The sequence below is a fragment of the Phyllostomus discolor genome, chromosome 12 (genome assembly GCF_004126475.2).
Source record: "Phyllostomus discolor isolate MPI-MPIP mPhyDis1 chromosome 12, mPhyDis1.pri.v3, whole genome shotgun sequence".
Taxonomy (NCBI): domain Eukaryota; kingdom Metazoa; phylum Chordata; class Mammalia; order Chiroptera; family Phyllostomidae; genus Phyllostomus; species Phyllostomus discolor.
This window is the reverse complement of record NC_040914.2, coordinates 18,257,852-18,277,359: the sequence shown is the minus strand read 5'-3', so window position 1 is coordinate 18,277,359 and position 19,508 is coordinate 18,257,852. Positions and strand designations below refer to the sequence as shown.

The window sequence follows — 19,508 nt, the reverse complement described above, 5'->3', positions numbered from 1 at the left end:
TTCATTTGGGTGCTATGTGCAGAGTACATTACAAAGAGTCAAAAGCTCTGGCTGGTGCAGCTCAGTGGATTGAGGGCGGGCTTCGAACCAAAGGGTTGCTGGTTCAATTCCCAGTCAGGGCACAGGCCTGGGTTGTGGGCCAGATCCCCAGTGGGGGGCACATGAGAAGCAACCACACACTGATGTTTCTCTCCCTCTCTCTAAATAAACAAATAAAATCTTAAAGCATTAGAAATATGGTTGCAGAATTATGAAGCCCCTCCCCTCACACACACACACACACACACACACACACAGTCAAGAGTGGAGCAGGGGAGACCAGGGAAGAGACCACAGAGGTCACCTGAGATGATGGGTGTGGCTTAGGCTAAAAAACGCAGACAGGCAGATGAGATAAAGTTTGAAGTAGAGCCAACAGGGCTTCCCAAGAGACCTGATGTGGGCTTAAGGGATACGGACGAACAAAGAACTAGGAGGTTTCTGGTCTGTGCAACAGGAAATGGTGGGGCCATCAGCATTCTGCAGGTCTGATTACCATTCCCTTCTAAAAGTAGTCTCTTCTTCAATTAACAGAGCTTTTCATGTAAATCTCCAATCCTGCTCCATCTAACTACCCATTCATTACAGGCACTTAAATGTCTTGTCAAAATCCGAACTGTAACTCAAGCCGGCTCCTGTGAGCTGCTGCTGCACAGCCGCTCCTCCTACAGTCTGCCTCCTCCTCCTGGGGTCCCCACTCGACCCACTGACCCACTCTACATACCTACCTTATTTATCTCAAGCTACTTCCTATTTAGCTTCCCTTTTGTTGTTGCTGGTGATTTATACTTGTCAAATAATTGCAGCTATAATTTACCAAACGCCTTCCGTGCATAGACACTACTCATGCATTTTCTCATTTTGTTCTCCATAATCTCATCCAATGGAGGATGTTGTCTCCATTTAATCAATGAGAAAAAGAAGCACAGAGAAGAAACGTATCCAAGGTTAAAAAACTCAGAAGTTCTCAAGCTGAGATTCAAACTCAACCATTCGCCACTCTCGCGCCCTAGAATAAACCGGCCCTCACAGGCATCAACCAGTGCGTAGTACATGCGCAGTCACTTCAATGAGAATGGGTGGTGCCTACGGAGCCGACTTCGGTGCCTTAGTACAGCCTGCAATGTTGGGTACCGAGTGCTGAAAATAGGGAAGGTTTTATAGTCCTTTTTTGTAAAGTCAGAATTTCAAAGTTGAACGAGTCCTTCAAGATTTAGTTACACTCACTTTTCCTTTTTGCAGATGTGGATCCTAAGGCCAAGAATTGGGTGACTTACCCAAGGAGCTCTTTAGGAGAGCTGGGAACCGAACCCAGGCCTTTCGGTTCCCTAGCTCTTTGCAGTGTGCAATCATTTCATTCACTCAACAAACATCTCAATGTATCCAGGTCTGCAAGCGCTGGAAATTTAAGAGACCAGTAAGAACCCCAGTCTTAATTACTGGACACATAGAAACTGCTTGCCCTAATGGGGTTTATAATCTACTTCCCTCTTTGCAGTCCCCGTCCCTTCCTCTCTAAGGTACTGAGATAAATTACTGGTGAGTGGGAGCCATGCCTTTGTTGTGAAAGGCAGCACAAAAACCAGGGAAGCGCACATTCCAGAGAACATGCACAGCTGGCAGCCTTTATGTTAATTTGATTGAAAGAATGTGCCCCTGTGGTGGAAAATTAGCTGGTATGGAAATAGCAGCGAACCTGAAGCTAGGGACTACGTACCAATCCTACTTCCACTTACTTGGTGTGCTGTGTTGGGGGAGCTGGCTCCCTTCTCTGAACCACATCCATAAAATGGGTCATGCACCACAGCAAGAGATGGAAATTCACAGGCTTACAGGGGCCAAACCATGTATTTACAAGCGAAGCCGAGCTGCGGAGAGGACAGCAAAGTGCAGAACCCGTGCTCTGTGTAAGAGGCCGCTTCCACTTAGCTCTGGCCAATGTGGGGGTGTCTGACTTTTCCATTTTCCAATGGACAGAAATCAGAAACTCTGTGTGGGATTCTATACAAAATTTCTAGATGGAGGTGGGGTCACACTTGCCCCTAACTTCTCATTATTAAAAATTTCAAACATACAGAAAAGTAGAAATAGTAACATTTTGCCCTATTTGCTTTACCCATAAACACACACCATGGCATTCCATGCTTCTAACGTGCCTCTCCAAAAAAGGACGTTCTCCATAACCATACTATTATCACATCTAGGAAATAATCCCCAAATATCACCAAATGGGACTGAATGTTCTAATTTCCCCCATTCTCTAAAAAATATTTTATTCTATAAGTGTTCTTTTTGAATCAGGACCCAGTCACGGTTCACACCTTGCAACTGGCTCCATCTCTTTGTTTCTATTTTTTTTTTTGAAGACTTCATTCATTTTTAGAGACAGGGAATGCGAGGGAGAAACAGAGAGCATGCGACTTGGATGCGCATGTGCAAGAGAAACATCAATGGGCTGCCTGTTGAATGCCCTGCAGGCCGCTGCCCCCAGCAACCTGGACATGCACCCTAATCCGTAAGCAGACCAGTGACCCTTTGGTTTGCCATGCCACCCAACCCCACTGAGACACACCAGTTGGGGGAGCTCCACCTCTCTATTCAGTCTACAGCAATGGCTTCACTTGTTTTTCCCATGACATTGGCTTCTGCGATTGTCTTGTAAAATGTATCATTTACCTCAATGTTATCCTTCAATAGATACTGAGCAGGGAAATCTTCAAAGACAAGGCACTGTTATTTGCCCACATCAGAAGGCACATTATTAATAATCACCTCCAAAAAAGTTTGTATTTCTCTTTTGTTTGAATATTACCTTGGTCTTAGGAATTCTAAGTTACTCAGTACTTTTTTTTCAATGAAGTTGATGTTATTCTTTCTGATGCTCAAACTGTCCCAAATCTGGCCAATTCTCTAGATTCTTCGACGCTGGCAACTAATTTCCAAAAACGTGCAACACTGTGTGAGACACAGTCCAGTGTGACCTCTAGACTGTAAGCTCCATGGGAAGGCCCCTCCTGACGTTACTATGCTCCTTTCCAGTTTCCTGCCAGCGCTGGTCATCCAACATCTCTGTCGGATATGACAGTGGAGCCAGAATGACATCTGCCGAATCCCAGACCCCCTTGCACTTCACAAAGAAGCCCCAGGCCCCAGAGTTTTCCTATCAACCCAGCGTTCCCTCAAAGGAGAGTCAATCTGCTTTGTGGCACAACCTTCCTGTCTGCACAAGGGAGGAAATCATGGCTCTTCCTACTCCAGAGCCCTGCTGCGAGACTCGGCTGACAAATGGACACAGCAAAAAGTGGGAGCGTGGCCCGGTTCAGTGGGTTGGACGTGTCTCGCAAAGGGAAAGGTCATGGGTTCCATTCCCCGTCAGGACTCATGCCTAGGTCGTGGGTTCTGTTAGTCAGTTGGGGGACATAAGACACGCAACCAGCCGATGTTTCTCTTCCTCTCTCCTTTGCCCTAACAAATAAACAGATGTTTTTTTTAATAGGGGAAAAAAGGGGGAAGGAGAAAAAATGGACATGAGAACCCTTTAATAAAAAATGGACATGTAGTTAGTCTGTAAGACTATCTACAAATATTTCCCAAATTTTAGATTACTCCTTCCTTCCTTCCTTCTCCTTCCTTCCCAGGACTCTCAGTCAACCCTTCTCAGGCTCTCCACAGAGTTCAATACCTCTCCACTCCCCCAGAAAAACTGCCACCTCCCAAGAATTCCATACCCTTCAAACATGCCAAAATCAACGAACCCCACATGTTGTCTCCAGGCCCAGTCTCACCCATCCCTGAGTTCCGCCTCTCCTATCCCGCACTAACTCCTTCAGCAAATCCTGGCCCCCGGTATCCTCAAAATAGATCCAGAATACATTAGTTGGCCCCTTCTCAAGAGTTCCTGACTCTGTTACCTATGTCTCAAGTGGATTATTGTAGTAAATACTGCAGTAGTCTCCTAACTGGAACCCTTATTTCCACTTCTGCCCACTTCAACAGATTCTCCATGTTGCAAGAATGGTCCTTTTAAAGCACAAATCTCATTAGGTTACTCCTACTCAAAACTCTCCAACCGGTTTCCCAGCATGCTTAGAGTAAAAAAAAAAAAAAAAAAAAAGCTGCTCCCCCACCCATTTGGTTGCTGCCGTCCTGTTTAATTTGCCAAGCATCCCTGACCTCCAGGACTGCGCAATTGCTGTTCCCTACCGCAGGAAGGTCCTTGCAGCTGCCCTTGTCCTTTCAGACGGGGCTGAGGCACAGGGTCTCCCCTTCAGAGAGGTTTTCCCTGGCCACCCCCTCAAAACAGCTCTCCACCGCACCATCCGTTATCAATCCTCTTATCCTGCTTTATTTTAATCTGGAAGAACTTGCATTACTTCAAATTATATTATTAAGGTTTGTCGCCAGCACTGGAATATAAGTTCCATGCAAGGAAGCAGTTTGTTTAGTCCAAGGATCTATATTCTCCACCTAGAACAGTGGCTGTGGAAGGTGCTCAATAAGTATCTGATCAAATCAATCACCTCTTTCAAAGAAATCATTTCCTCTGGTAACTATTCCTCAATACCCCAGGTAAGCCCAGTTTCAGTGGCTTGTCCTCTCCCGACTCATCCCAGTATCTACACACAAGCAATCCCCTCAGGTACCTCCAGCCCCCCCTAGACTCCTCGAGCCTCTCGAGACTGCCACTAAAAATAACGTGGAGCCCAAACTCCTCCAAAATCCTCCTTCTTTCAGGCTGGCCCGCCCCTTAGTAAACACAAGATCGTAAAGTGCATGTTTGGTTCGCCAGTCTTCCCCAGCGTCCAGCAAAGAACGGGTCCCTACTACCTACGAATGAATGAATTACGTCCCCTCCCTTCATCCTTTCCCCGCATCTCCGGCCCCTCCTATTCCCTAAGCCCCCACCCCGCACCTAAACTCCACCACCACCCTTTCGGGTTTCCGCCTGGCTAAGTTTGAAATCTTCCTAATCCCTTAGGGCTCCCCCACCCCCTCCCCAGAGGCCTCCAATCATTCAGAACCACCATCTCACCCCTTGGGACATCCCGCTTCCCACGCCTTCCGGAAACCAACCCTTGCAGTCGTCCCTGGCCGGCTACCATCCCCGGGTACAGAATTCCCGCCTCCTCTCTTCAAACTATACCCTCCCGCTCCTGGAGGGCCGCAGACGCCTCGGGCCAGACGCCCCCTGCGGACCCCTCAACCCCACAAGTTGCACCAGCCCTGACCGTTTCTGGGCCTCCAATCCCCAGAGACGGATCTGCCGGTCATACTGCGCCGCCTCCTCTTCGCTGATGCCGCCACCAGCCTCCTCCTTCTCCACCATGGCGCCGGCTTTCGCTGCCTGCACTCCGGATCTGCTCACGCCAACCGCCGCCGGCCGCACACCCCGGCCGCGTCTGCGCTTGCGCCAGAGTCTGAGTCTGCGCAGTAGCTCCTCCGAGGCCCGGCCCGCCCTTGCAGCCTGAGACCACGTGGACCTCTCCAGCTTCAAAGGCGGCCGGCTAATGCAAATCACGTGGCAGGGGACCCAGCCAATCCTGGCCCGACAATAGCCGGGCCTACGGGCCCCCACGAAGATAAATACTCATGTGATCGTTGTGAGACTATTCACTCATCAAGTATTGACGGACCACTTGCTGCAAAACTGCCTTTGGGGGTGTTGTGAAGTACAGTGGGGAATAAAATAGACGAGGTCCTGCCCTCGTGGAGCTTATCTCATGTTGAAGAGGGCCCAAAGAAAAATAAATATACATCAGGCCGTGCTAAATGCTTTGGAGAAAAATGAAGCAGGGTATGGGGACTACAGGGTGACAGGACTGGCCCCGGAATATCTCTGAGGGAATGAGACATTGAGTAGAGATCTGAAGATGACGAATCAAGCTATGTGAATAACCGGAAGATGGCTCATTTCCATGACGGGGCGGGGGGGGGGGGGGGCGCGGTGCAAAGGGCCTGAGGTTGGAGTGTGCTGGCTAGCTGAACTGTGGGGACGGCCGGGTGGTTGGAGGGGAGTGAGGGGGTGCCAAGTGGTATGAGATTAAATCATCGATGAAGCAGGTGGGGGATCATGCAGGGCCTTGTAGGCTGGTAAAAGGTAACGTGTATCTTCCGTACGCAAGGTGCCTTTTTATTTATTCAATAAATACTTTTTGAGCACTTGTTCTGTGCTAGCGATAGAGCAATGGACAAGAAAGAAAACAGCTGCCTTCTCATGGAGCTTATATAGGCTTCATATGGGTGATTTCTACAATTCTTACAAAAGTAGATACGTTCTTTAATATTTCCATTTCATAGCTAAAGAGCCTAAGGGCCAGCAGAGTTAAGTATTAGTAGCCTGAATGAAGCCTTATGTTTTAGAAGTAGTGAAACGGGATTCAAATTTAGGCTCACTGGCCCACATCATTAAGGGGTATTGCTGCGGGTGGTATATTAAGCTCTATGTGATCTGCTCCTGCCTCATGAGGTACATGCTCTGTGTGCCTCAGAGGTGGATATTTCACCCCCTGTTACAGACTACAACTCTAGGACTCAGAAGGGGATAGCAGTTCATCCAACGTCACGATCATTTAAAAAATAACTTGGCCAGTGCCTGCCTACTCTTTGGTTATGATATGCAATAAATTATGTAAAATTAAGAGACTTGTCCTGGCTGGTGTGGCTCAGTGGATTGAGCACGGGCTGCGAACCAAAGGGTCACCAGTTCAGTTCCCAGTCAGGGCACATGCCTGGGTTTAGGGACAGGTCCCCAGTACAGGGCACTAGAGAGGCAGCCACACACTGATGTTTCTCTCCCTCTCTTTCTCCTTCTCTTCCCTTTTATCTAAAAATGAACAAATAAATTCTTTTAAAAATCTGTTTAAAAAATTAAGAAACTTAAAAACAAACACTCATTATCTCTTACAGTCTCTGTGCTTCGGGAATTCAGAAGCAGTTTGGCTGAGAAGTTCTAGTTCAAGGTCTTTCATGAGGGTGCAGTCAGATGTAACCTTTGGCTGCAGTCAGCAGATGGCTTGGGGTGGAAGATCCCCTTCCAAGGTGACTCACATGACTAGCAAGTCGATGTTGGCTGATGGCTGGGGACCTTAAATCCCCAGACATATTTCTGGGTCCATGTGAGCCAGCAATTCCACTCTTACGTATACACCCAGAGAAATTGAAAATAGGGATTCAAACAGATACTTGTAAGCCAATCTCTTTTTTAAGGATTTTATTTATTTATTTTTAGACAGAGGGGAAGGGAGGGAGAAAAGAGGGAGAAAAACATCAATGTGTGGTTGCTCAGTCGGTTGGACATTCTCCCAAAGACCAAAAGGTCACCAGCTGGGTTCCCAGTCAGGGCACATGCCTGGGTGGCGGGCCAGGTCCCCGGTTGGCGGGCGTGTAACAGGCAGCCAAATGATGTTTCTCTCGCACATTCACACAAGTGCATCGATGTTCCTCTCTCCCCCTTCCCATCCCCTCTCTCTAAATAAATTAAATCTTTAATTACAGTATGTGACCATTGTACTTTGAGGCGAATAGAGAACATAAAACATTGAGGATACAAGGCTACTCTCCCGGAATGAGCACCACTTTGCTGAGAATGATTTGAAACTCTGTTTGAAATTAGCAAGTTTGGAAAGCATGTGCCTGTTCACATTGGTAAGATTTTTCCCAACTATTGCTCAGCCCCCTAGGAAAGGCCTTTCCTAAGTGCTTTCCTGATCCCTAATCCAGCCTCCCACCATGACCTTTCCCCTTATTCTACTCCAGAGGGTGAGGTAAGGGGGTCCGGATGGGTTGAAGGGGGCCAATATGAGAATAGTTGACACTATTTGGTAATTTTTATTTTATTTTGTCACAAAGTTTTGTCTTGAGGATTTTTCAAGTTTACAAAAAGAAATACTCCATTGACTACCGTATATCATCTATCCCGATTCATGGCAGGGAAGAGTTTTGAGAACTCCAAATCTCCCTGGGAAACTCGAGTAGGCCAGATGCTCTTAAACCTTTCCACCACATAAAAAGCCAAATAAGCTCAAATTCCTTCCACCAAAACGTTCATTCCAGAGATCTCAGTCATGAGAACATTTTTATATTAACTCTAGATATTCCCACAGTTAAATCATGCCAACAAAGGAATAATTATGGCAATAAGGGGTTTTGCTAAGTTCTTTAGGTCACGGCTGTCGCAGATTGCATTTTACAAAGATGGCTCCTTTGTCACTGTCTCCAGTCCCACAAGATCTTGTAGCATCTCTTTGAGGCCACTCCCCTTGAGGGGGTGGGGGGATCTCAGTTTCCTTCCCTTGAAACTGGACTGGCTTTGGTGACTGTTTGACCAAAAGAATGTGGCAGAAGGGACACTAACTTCCTAGCCAAGTCAGGGAAGGGGAGGCTGCGTCCACCCTGTTCATGGGGACGCCTGAGTTTTGAACCCTGACTGAGAATGTTTGCCCAGTGGAAGCCCAACCAGCCCATGAGGAGAAACTGTGGAGAGAAGCCCTGAAATGACCCAAAGACAGAGATGCCTGCCCAGCCCCTTTCGCTGTTCCAGTTCCAGCCACGTGACCTCATGAGATGTCCCAGGCCCTGGCTGGCCAGTGAAGCCTTTCTGGGATTGCTGAGCCAGCTGCAGGTGCAGTGAAAGGTAACAAAATGAGAGGGTCAAAGGGTCAAGGACATGGCTATGGAAGGAGATTAGACTTCAGGTGGTGAGCCCACAATATAGTATACAGAGGTCATATGATAAAGTTGTACACCTGAAATTTATATCATGTTATTAACGAATGTTTCCCCCATACTTGTAATAACATTTTCAAAAGAAAAAAATAATGGAATGATTGTTGCTGCTTCAGGCCACTAAATTTCAGGACTTTTTAAAATATTTATTTTTAAGCCCTGGCTGGTGTAGCTCAGTGGATTGAGCGTGGGCCTGTGAAGCAAAGCATCACTGGTTCAATTCCCAGTCAGGGCACATGCCTGGGGTGCTAACCAGGTCCCCAGTAGGGGGCGCACTAGAGGCAACCACACATTGATGTTGCCTCTATGTGTCCTTTGGTTCGCAGACTGTCACTCAATCCACTGAGCCACACCAGCCAGGGCTCAGGGCTTTTTTTTTTTTTTTTCTAAAGAGATTTTATTTATTTATATTTAGAGAGATGGCAAAGGAAGGAGAAAGAGATGGAGAGAAACATCAATGTGTGAGAGAAACATGGACCTCTCCACACTCCCAACCTGGGACCAACCCAGACATGTGTCATAACCGTGAATCAAACCAGCAACCTTTTGGTTCACAGGACGCCACTCAATCCACTGTCAGGGATAGGGCACTTTTGAAAAAATTGTGGTAAAATATAAAATACACATACTTTAAAATGTACCATCTCACCCATGTCTAAATGTACAGTTCAGTAGTAATAAGTATACTTATTTATATGGTTGTGAGACCAATCTCTAGAACTTTTTCATCTTGCAAAACTGAAACTGTATAACCAATAAACACCTCCACTCAGTGCTGGAGACCACCATTCTACTTCTGTTTCCATGACCTTGACTGTTCTAGGTACCTCACATTAGTGAAGTCATACAGTATGTGTCTTATTGTGACTGTCTTATTTCACGCTGCATAATGTCCACAAGGTTCATCCATGCTTAGAATGTGTCAGAATGTCCTTCCTCTTTCAGGCGGAATATATTCCATTGTAAGTGTAGTCCTCATTTTGTTTATCCATTCATCTGTCCATCCGTCAGCATTTGGGTTGTTTCCACCTTTTGACCATCATGAATAATGCTGCTATGAACACTGGTATACCAGTATCCTTTTGAGACCCTCCATTCAATTCTCTTAGGTATATACCCATGGGGCAGTTCATTTTTCAACAACAGCTAATCAGAACAGCTGCCAAAGTGAGACTTTGTAACTTCAAAGGTGGCCAGGTAGCAGTTATTCAGTAGATGAGGCTCCTGGGTTTAAGGATTAAATAATCACCTCCGCTCTGGTGACTACTCAGCGAGAACCAAGGTGGTGGCTCCCAATCCCACCTGCACTTTAGAATTATCTGGGGAGCTTTTAAGCAAATACGGTGCCCAGGCCCCACCTTCAGAGACTCTGATTAATTGGTCCAGGGTGGAGCTGAGACGTTGGGATTTTTACAAAATGCTCCCCAGATGATTCTAAGGTGCAGTCAGGGGGAGAACCGTGGAAGAAAGACCTGTGTGCTGCTGCTTCATCCTGGTCTCAAGTCTTTTCCTGGTCTTCCTGTTAGGATCACATAACCCTTAGGGCCGCTTAAAAGATGTTGGGTGTAGCTCTGGATATCCTCATGGCCCTGCACCCCTTTTAAAAAATTGATTTGAGAGGGAGAGAGGATTTTTTTTAAACATCCATTTGTTGTTTCACTTATCTGTGCATTCATTGGTTGATTCATGTATATGCCCTGAGTGGGAATCGAACTTGCAAACTTGGTGTATTGGGACGACGTTCTAACCACCTGAACTACCCAGCCAGGGCTAAAAACTGATAGGTTTTAATAAATGTGTAATACCTACAGTAAATTATAAATATTTCATTTTACATATAGATGGGTTTTCACCTATACAATGTGTTGTAGAAAGAACTGTGTCCACCCTCCCAAAAAAAATATGTTCCAGTTTTAATCTGTGCTATTTATGAATGTGACCTTATTTGAAATTAGGGTCTTTGTAGATATAATCAAGTTAAAATGAGATCGATCGTCAGGGTAAGCTCCACTCCAATATGTCTGGTGTCTTTACAAGAAGAGGAAAATTTTGCCCTGGCTGGTGTAGCTCGGTTGGTTGGAGCATCATCCCATAACTGAAGGGTTGTGGGTTCAATTCTGGTCAGGGCACATACCCAGGCTGTGGGTTTGATCCCCTGTCCGGGCACTGGCAAGAGGGCAGCCGATCCATGCTTCTCTCTCAAATTGATGTTTCTCTTTTTCCCATTCTCTCTCACTAAAAACAATGAAAAAATGTCCTCGGGTGAGGATAAAAAAAACGAGGGAAATTTGGATAGAGTCACACTAGAAATAAGTCATGGGAAGGTGAAGGCAGAGACTGGGATGATGCATCTACAAGCCAAAGAACACTGAGCCTTTCCAGCCTCCGCCAGAAGCTAGGGGAGAGGCATGGAATTGATTCTCCCTCACATCCCTGAGAAGGAACCAACCCAGTCAACACTTAGATCTTGGACTTCTAGCCTCCAACACTGCGAGACAATAAATGACTGTCATTGGAAGGCACCCAGTTTGTAGTACTTTCAGCCTATCATTGGATCAGTGAATTCATAACCCTATTCAGTAGATGAACGGGGGAAGTCAGGGTGCTCGGTGTTGGGGAAGGCGCACACGTAGAAAAGGTGGAGGCTGGAACGAGGCCTGTGGTATTCAGTTGCCACAACAAAATATTATAAGCAAGGGGGCTTAGAACAACGTAAATTTAGTGTCTGAGGCCTGGGGGCTTTGGAATGAAGTTCTCAGTTCTCTGAAGGCTGTAGGGAATGGATGGTTTCTTTCCCCTTCTAGCTTCTGGTGGTTGCCAACAATCCTGGCATTCCTTGGCTTGGAGATGCATCACGCCAGTCTCGGCCTCTGTTGTCATGTGGTGTCCTCCCTGCATGTGTGTCTCTCCTCTTCCTATGACACCAGTCATTTGCAGTAAAGGCCCACACTGCTTCACTGTGACCTCATCTTAATCTCATTTAATTATATCTTCACTGGTCCTATTTCCAAATAAGGTCACATCCTGAGGTGCCAGGAAGACCGTGAATTTGTAGGTGGGAGATACTATATAGCCCAGTGCAGGTCCAAGAGCCCATTTTAAATATATAATGACATATGTAGAAATAATTATATATGCACTTGTGGGACCTAGCTAGCTAGGTGGAATAAGTCTGAGATTTGGGTTAAATCTAGTAGAGCTGCGCGGTGTACAGTGGGTGGGAGGAAGGGACCGAGCCCAGCTGTGAGTTTATAATTGATGGAGTTGGGTAATGGGTATTTGAAGGCTCATTTTATTCCTCCTTTATTTTTGTATACGTCTGAATTTTTCCATAACAAAAAGTTATCTTTTAAACTTTCATTTTACAGTGCTGAATCCTGAGTTATCACACTATGCTGTGATACTTCCTGATCTCAGGGGTAGAGGCCAATGACGGGATCAAATAATCTCTTTGTGCAGGAACAATGTTTAGAAGTCATGGAGTGACTGTTTGTCGAGGGCTGGATTCAGTACCTTTTGTGTGAGGCTTTGGAAATGAACACTTATGCTGAGTTCCTTTGTATTACTAAAGTGAAATGGACATGGATTACAGAAAGAAAAAGGAAGGGAGTCAAACTATTTTGAGTCACTAGAAGAAATGTAGAGCACTAAATGATTTATTAGTTAATAGATTGATCAGGAATGTGACCCTGCAGATCCACGGCGAGTAGGCATTTGTAATTGGCTGGGGAACGACTGGAGCCGTTATCTGTGAGTATACAGCAACTTTCGTAAAGTGATCCCTGTATGACCTGAAAATACAGTGGACTGCTCCATGAACCATTTTCTCCTGCACTTCTAGACTCATTCAACATCTAAAAGTGTCCTTTCTCTCCCAACCTTGGCAGGGTAGCTCAGTTGGTTAGAGCATCATCCTGATACACCAAAGTCGTGGGTTCGATCCCTGGTTAGGACACATTCAAGAAGCAACCAATAAATGCATGGATAAGTGAAACAAATCATTGTTCTCCTTCTCTCTCTTTCTTCCTTCCTCTCCCTCTAAAAAAAAAAATCAGTAAATAGAAAAATTTTAAAGTGTCTTTTCTCTCTTCCTCCATATATTTTCTTTAAAAAAAGATTTTATCTTTATTTTTAGAGAGAGGAGAAGGAAGGAAGAAAGAGAAGAAGAGAAACATCAATGTGTGGTTACCTCTCACGCACCCCCAACTGGAGACCTGGCCTGCAACCCAGGCATGTGCTCAGAATGGTGCTTAGCTTGGTGACGCTCAATCCACCAAGCTACACCAGCCAGGGCTTCCCCCATATATTTTGAAAAGCTTGGAAAGCAGGGAAAATTTAATGTAATGGTATATTGTCAAGTTTGGGGGTGTATATGCTTTTAAACCTTTGAAATTGAGTTGAAATTCATGTAACATAAAATTAACAATTTAATTTCATGTCTTCTGAAGATTTTATTCATTTATTTTTAGAGAGAGGGGAAAGGAGGGAGAAAGAAAGGGAGAGAAACATTGATCACCCCCTAAATGGAGACTGAACCTGCATGTGCCCTGACCAGGAATTGAACCGGCAACCTTTGGCTTTGTGGGACAACGCCCGACAAACTGAGCCACACTGGTCAGGGCTAACATTAACCATTTTAAAGTGAACAATTCACTGGCATTTAGTACACTCACCATGTGCAACCACCACCTCTATCTAATTCCAGAATATTTTCATTACCCCAAAAATGGTGTAATGAAATATACACCATTTTGTAAACTTGTAAATTTCCAAAAGTCTTACCTTGACTTCACTAGGCACACAACTCCAAAGGACCTGGAAAAGTTCATCATTATAGCTTAATCTACCTTAGTATAAGTAGTTATTTCCATTATTGAAGAACTACCATTATGCCCTGGCTGGTGTGGCTTAGTGGACTGAGCACCAAACTGTGAAGCAAAAGGTCACCAGTTCAATTCCCAGTCAGGGCACATACTTGGGTTTTTGGGCCAGGTCCCCAGCAGGGAGTGCGTAAGTGGCAACCACACACTGATGTTTTTCTCTGTCTCTTTCTCTCTCCCTTCCCCTCTCTCCAAAAATAAATAAAAAATTTTAAAAAAGAACTATCGCCCTGGCTGGCATAGCTCAGTGGATTGAGCGTGGGCCGGGAACCAAAGTGTCCCAGGTTCGATTCCCAGCCAGGATACATTCCTGGGTTGCAGGCCAGAACCCCCAACAACCGCACATTGATGTTTCTCTCTCTCTCTCTCTCTCCCCCCCTCCCTTCCCTCTCTAAAAAGAAAGAAAGAAAGAAAGAAAGAACTATCATTAACTTCATTCATTAGGTGATCATTCAATACCATTGTCATGTTGCAGGACATTATATTACCCCAGGTCCCTGTCCTCTAGTGCAAGTAACAACCCGTTCATTATTGTCATACCCAGAAAACTCCCCTCAAATTTCCAACACATCCCCCAGGGAGCAAAGCTGTTCCCTTGAGAACCAGTTCACAACCAAAATTAATTTCCCTCAATAATTTCTAGAATGTCCTCTAGGGGGCAACATCACCTCCTTAAGAACAAGGTAGACCAGTGATTTTTCAACCAACGTGCCACAAGAAATTTTTTTTTAGGATTTTATTTATTTATTTCTAGACAGAGAGGAAGGAAGGTAGAAAAGGAAAGAAACATTAATGTGTGGTTGCCTCTCACACGCCCCCCATCAGGGACCTGGTCTGCAACCCTGGCATGTGCCCTGACTGGGAATCGAACCAGTAACCCTTTGCTTCTCAGGCTGGCACTCAATCCACTGAGCCACACCAACCCAGGGATGAAAGTCTGAATTTTAAACAGATTCTTGGATTGGTGGCTCATTTCCATCAGCTCATTCAACTCGAGCATTGGTCTCGTCCCCTGTAGCTTTTCCAGAGCTTCTCCCTTCCCCGTGAAGCTGCGTGAATATTCCCAGTTCAAACCTGGGCTTCATCAGCATTTTGACCTTTCAAACAAAGACATCATGGAGTGGATAAATAGATTGGCAAGCCTTTTGCATGTCTTTACCCTGACTTCACTAGGCACAAAACTCCAAAGGACCTGGAAAAGTTCATCATTTTTTCATCATCATTTTGGTTCCAATGCTATCTGGAACCAATTTATTGACCACTTCTTTCCAGCCATTGGTCTGCACCTCTTGGGTCATGATTTCCATCATCTTCTTCAGGCTTTGGCAGACCTGTTGATGTTGAGGGAAAGAGGTCTTCCGAACCTGTGGGAGGTTTTTTGTTTTAGTAAAACTGACAAAGAATAGATGAAATAAATAATCACCAGTAGTCTTGACATCAACATGAGTTTATTTTGTTTTATTTTTTGAAAGGTTTTATTTATTTTTAGGGAGACAGGAAGGGAAGGAGAAAGAGAGGGAGGAAAACATCAATGTGTGATTGCCGCTTGTGTGCCCCTACTGGGGACCTGGCCTGCAACCCAGGTAGGTGCCCTGACTGGGAATTGAACCGGAGACCGTTTGGTTTGTGGGCCTTCGCTCAATCAATCCACTGAACCACACCAGCCAGGCTAGGGCCGACATTTCTTATATTGACCATAGCTGGTTCTTTCATTTCAATCTTTCTTAGAAAATGGATCAACCACTTTCTTCTTGGTTCCCTTTTTGCCTCCCTTGCCTGTAAGGTGCTTGTTCTTGCCGACTGCCATGGCTGCTCTGAAAGCCCCAGGGTGTCAGGGGCTATTTCAAATGGTGTTGCTATGCACGTTCTTATTTATGTCCTTTGCATTTCCGTTAGATATGTGCACTCCTGGGTGGAACTGCTGAATCATAGTGCTGGTATCTGTTCAGCTGTAGTTAATTTGGCCAGGCTGTTTTCCAAAGTGGTTTTAAGGGAATTCCCATCTGTCTTCCCTGCTCTGGTCACTCTGCTTCCACACCAAACAATTCTGCAACTGGCAGGCGCTGCCAGCCTTGGCTGTTCTTTCTAGGTAATCTCGGAAATAGCCATCTAGAAGTTAACACAAAGTTTCAATGTACATTCAGGAATGTAAGCTTGTGTTGGTTTTGCTCTGCAGTTGTGAATGGACGAACACCTCTTATCTCTTCCTTCCACCCTCTGCTGACCTGCTTCATTTAGGACATCTCAGAAATGTTTTCTTACAAAACATCCCTACCATGAGCAAACCTTTTAATTGGCTTATAAGATAGAGACCTGTCTGTCCTTGCATTCGGGATTGTAATAAAATATTGGCACATGTTCATAACTCAATTGCCTGAAAAAGGTTTTTTTTTGTTTTTGTTTTTAACGCATCAAGAGCTAGAAGAGCAGGGTTACGGGAATAGAGGGAATAGAAAGGAAAAATGCTGTAAATGTGTCAAGATGGGTCATTGTAAAAGGTGTCGTTTTATGCCTTGACTTTGGAATTCCATGTATTCTAGTTATGGACGAGACAACATGGGCTGAGATCATAGACCACACCTAGGAGGACAGCACCCTGTCCCTTCACAGTGTGGTTTCTGGCAGGTGCCATCTCTGAAGCTTCATCAGGCCATCCCACAATTCTGCATGGCCACCGGCTTGTAGGTAATGAGGAAAACAAAAGCACCAGCAAATGTCACCAGGCAAGGTTTCTTCCTGTGTTGACAATGCTGAGCCATTCTGACATCCTACATATTACTTGGACTTACTACATAATTGTTGATTAGGGTGTAGACGTGGTAAAGTTATGGTTGCTTCTCAAATCTCAAATGATATGTGTCTGATAGAAAACACAACCTTGAAAGACATCAACCGGTTTTGCATCAAAGCCTCCAACCTTATTCTAGCATTGTTTGCTCCACTGTCTATACACACCCATTCTTCACGGTCCTGCCTTGAACCAGCTCTGTTGTTCTGCTGGCTCTCATGAATGAAAAGAACATCACTGATGCATGTTCACAATGCTTTTGTGTGAGGGGCATGTTTTTAACGTTTAAAAACTTACTGTGGAGGGGGCACAGGGGGAAGGGGAGTGAAGGGGGAAATGGGACAACTGTAATAGCATAATCAATAAAATATATTAAAAAAACAACAACAAAACTTACTGTGAAAATAATAAAGTCTGGGGATAGTAATGCTGGCAGATGTAGGGCAGCCAGTAGGAAAAAAATAACTCCAATTTCCAAAAAAATGTTTATTCCAATGAGGATGGATTGGTGGCCTTTCCCATCGGAAAGGATCCATTGTAATCAATCTGCCACCAGTGGCTGGGAAGTGGGACACTGGAGGTGTGAGACCCCATTTACAGAGTTCAGTCCCACGAGACCATTTCAGGGTGATGATGAAGTAACGCTGGGCCTGTTCTCTTCATCACTTGGTGTGTCCCGTAATACATCATCATCTGGGACTGTGGCCAGTCATTTGGTCTTCATAGAATCCACGAATAATCCAACAGCTAATTCTCAGAACAAAAGGTCATGACTTTTTAAAAGAACATTTTATTTATTTATTTATAGAGAGAGAAGGGAGGAAGAAAGAGGGAGAGAAACATTCATCTGTTGCCTCTCCCACGCGCCCCAATCAGGACCAGCCCACAATCCAGGCATGAGCCACCACCAGGAATCCAACTGGTAATCCTTTGCTTTGTGTGATGACGCTCAATCAACTGAGCCACGCAGTTTAGGGCCAGGTCATGCCTTTTTATAAAACCCTAGGTTGAATGCCTTACCAGAGGTCCACAGACTACTCCTAGAAGGCAATGGAATGCTAGCTATGATTTAAAAAAAAAAAAAAATCTGTGATGCTCATGGCAAATCCTATTACCTTGAGCTAAATAATTAAATATCAGGTTCCGTCCGCACCCATTAAATGGGAATAATAGTAGCGCTCCTGAGTTTAGTTGTGAGGGTCAGAGGATTTTACGCTTATACTGTACGAAGCCGGCTAGAGCTTCCAAGTACAGCATTTGAGAGACTTCCACCTACCAGGCATCAGGTTCTTAAACTCCACCAAAGCCCGCCCCTTTTGCACCGCCCAGGGATGAAGTCACTGACCGAGGTCCCTAATGACATCATCTGCCCGCCTGCCTGGTTCCATCCTCCCATTCTCCGGAAACCTACAACTCCAGCACCCGGCCTCCGGCTTTAGGTTATTTTTTCTCTCCGTAGCCCGAAATCCTTCCCTCCCATCCTTCCATCTAAAACTTTCTACTCTTCCCGCCTACCCTCGAGCTAGCAATTTTCGGTTCTTTCCGCATCCTCTCGAGTGAATTACTCAAAATCGTTTACTCTTATTTAATCGCCTCCCCAGGCCGCCCTTCAGCTCCTTCTAAATCTCATTATCCGCGCGCGACCTCTTTCGGCTGTTTCCGCCTTCTGCCACCCACCCCGACGCCGACTTCGGCTCTTTACGGATCACCTTAGTTCCTTGTTTCCCAGGCCCGACCCACTTCGGCTATTTCCGGCTCCTTGGGACCGCCCACTTTTCTCCCTAGCTGCGTCCTCATCACCACCTTCGGCTCTTTACGCCTGTCCCTGTCTCCCGCTCAGCTCTTTTTCGGCTTTTTCCGACTCCCCTCGGCCTCACTCTCTCCCTTCGACTCTTTTCGCCGCCCTTCGGGAGAGTGGCCCGTACCCCCTCTCCTTCACGTGACGCCGCCTCCGCCTCCCAGTTCCCCCTCCCACCTCACCCTTCCTCCCGCCTTAGCCTCCCAGCCTGTCCAGGCCACGCCGCCATTTTGTGTGAATTTCTGACTGCGGCGCGGGCCGGACAGCCAGGGCACCGAGGGCGGGCAGACAGACAAGACAGTCGGCCCGTTTCTCTCCCTAAAATCCTTTTTTCTTAACTCCCCTCGCTCGCTCTCCTCTTCCCCCTTTCCCCATCGCTTGCTCCATCGCGCGCGGCCAGCGCTAATTACACCCAACCACCCACCAGTGTCCGTGTACCCCGGGTGTCCCACTCCCGGGCCTGCGGGTGTGTGTGTGTGGGGGGGGCTCTCGCCCCAATGAGGGCCCCTTGCCCGTGAGCGATTGACCCCAGGAGCGGGCTGCGAAGAAAGCAGGCGGCAAGCGGCCCGCCGAGGCCTAGGCCGCGCGGCTTACGTGGAGGTCGGCGCAGAGGTGATTCCGAAACCGAAAAAATATATACCTATTCCTATCAGGAGCCCTCAGAGCTGAAGTGTGCCCCTCCCGCCACGCCCAAGCAGTCCTTTTTCGTGCATTAACATCCCCTCCCCCCCAAAGGAACTATGGAGGCCGCGCCCGGGACCCCCCCGCCGCCGCCATCAGAATCGCCGCCGCCGCCATCGCCGCCATCAACGCCTTCGCCTCCTCCGTGTTCCCCCGACGCCTGCCCGGCCACCCCGCACCTCCTCCACCGCCTCCCGCTCCCTGACGACAGGTCAGGCCCCCGGCCCGGCCGGGGCAGCGTCCCCGGGGGGAGGAAGAGGAGGAGGAGGAAGGGGGGCAGCCGCCATGTTGGGCCGGGCCGCAGAGGAGGAGGAGGAGGAGGAGGAGGAAGGGCGGGGTCGGTGGGTGTCTCTCGCTCGCTCGCTCTTTCTCGCTTGCTTTCTCTCCTGGCCTCATGCGTTTCCCCCCCCTCGCGGCGTTCGCCCGTTCTCCCTCGCACTCGCTCTGTCTTTTTTGGGCGCCATGCTGAGGGGAAGGTGAGGAGGCGCCCCCCGGACCCCCCGCGCCCGCCTGCCCGCCCTGGGGAGGGGGCGCCGGGGGGCGCTGCGGAGGCCCACGGGGGGTCCATGCTGCCCCTGCGCCCGGACCTGGCAGCCAC

General features: G+C 46.9%; 2 protein-coding genes across 7 annotated transcripts in view; one reads left to right on the top strand and one right to left on the bottom strand.

Moving 5' to 3' along the window:
- The window catches only part of SAE1 (SUMO1 activating enzyme subunit 1), a 64,123-nt gene extending 58,664 nt beyond the window's left edge, over positions 1–5,459 (bottom strand). The window contains exon 1 of the mRNA XM_028529553.2: positions 5,268–5,459. Within this exon, the coding sequence (XP_028385354.1) occupies positions 5,268–5,365 (98 nt within the window). The 5' untranslated portion in view covers positions 5,366–5,459. The remainder of the gene's footprint in view (positions 1–5,267) is intronic.
- A 12,326-nt stretch (positions 5,460–17,785) lies between these two features.
- The window catches only part of ZC3H4 (zinc finger CCCH-type containing 4), a 40,627-nt gene continuing 38,904 nt past the window's right edge, over positions 17,786–19,508 (top strand). For 2 of the 6 annotated variants that reach the window (XM_036012459.1, XM_028529435.2), the window contains exon 1: positions 19,261–19,386. In XM_036012459.1, the coding sequence (XP_035868352.1) occupies positions 19,373–19,386 (14 nt within the window). In that variant the 5' untranslated portion in view covers positions 19,261–19,372. Of the gene's footprint in view, positions 18,842–18,964; positions 19,122–19,180; positions 19,387–19,508 lie in introns of those variants that run through there. The other 4 variants (XM_028529432.2, XM_028529430.2, XM_028529434.2 and 1 more) reach the window with 4 other exon arrangements.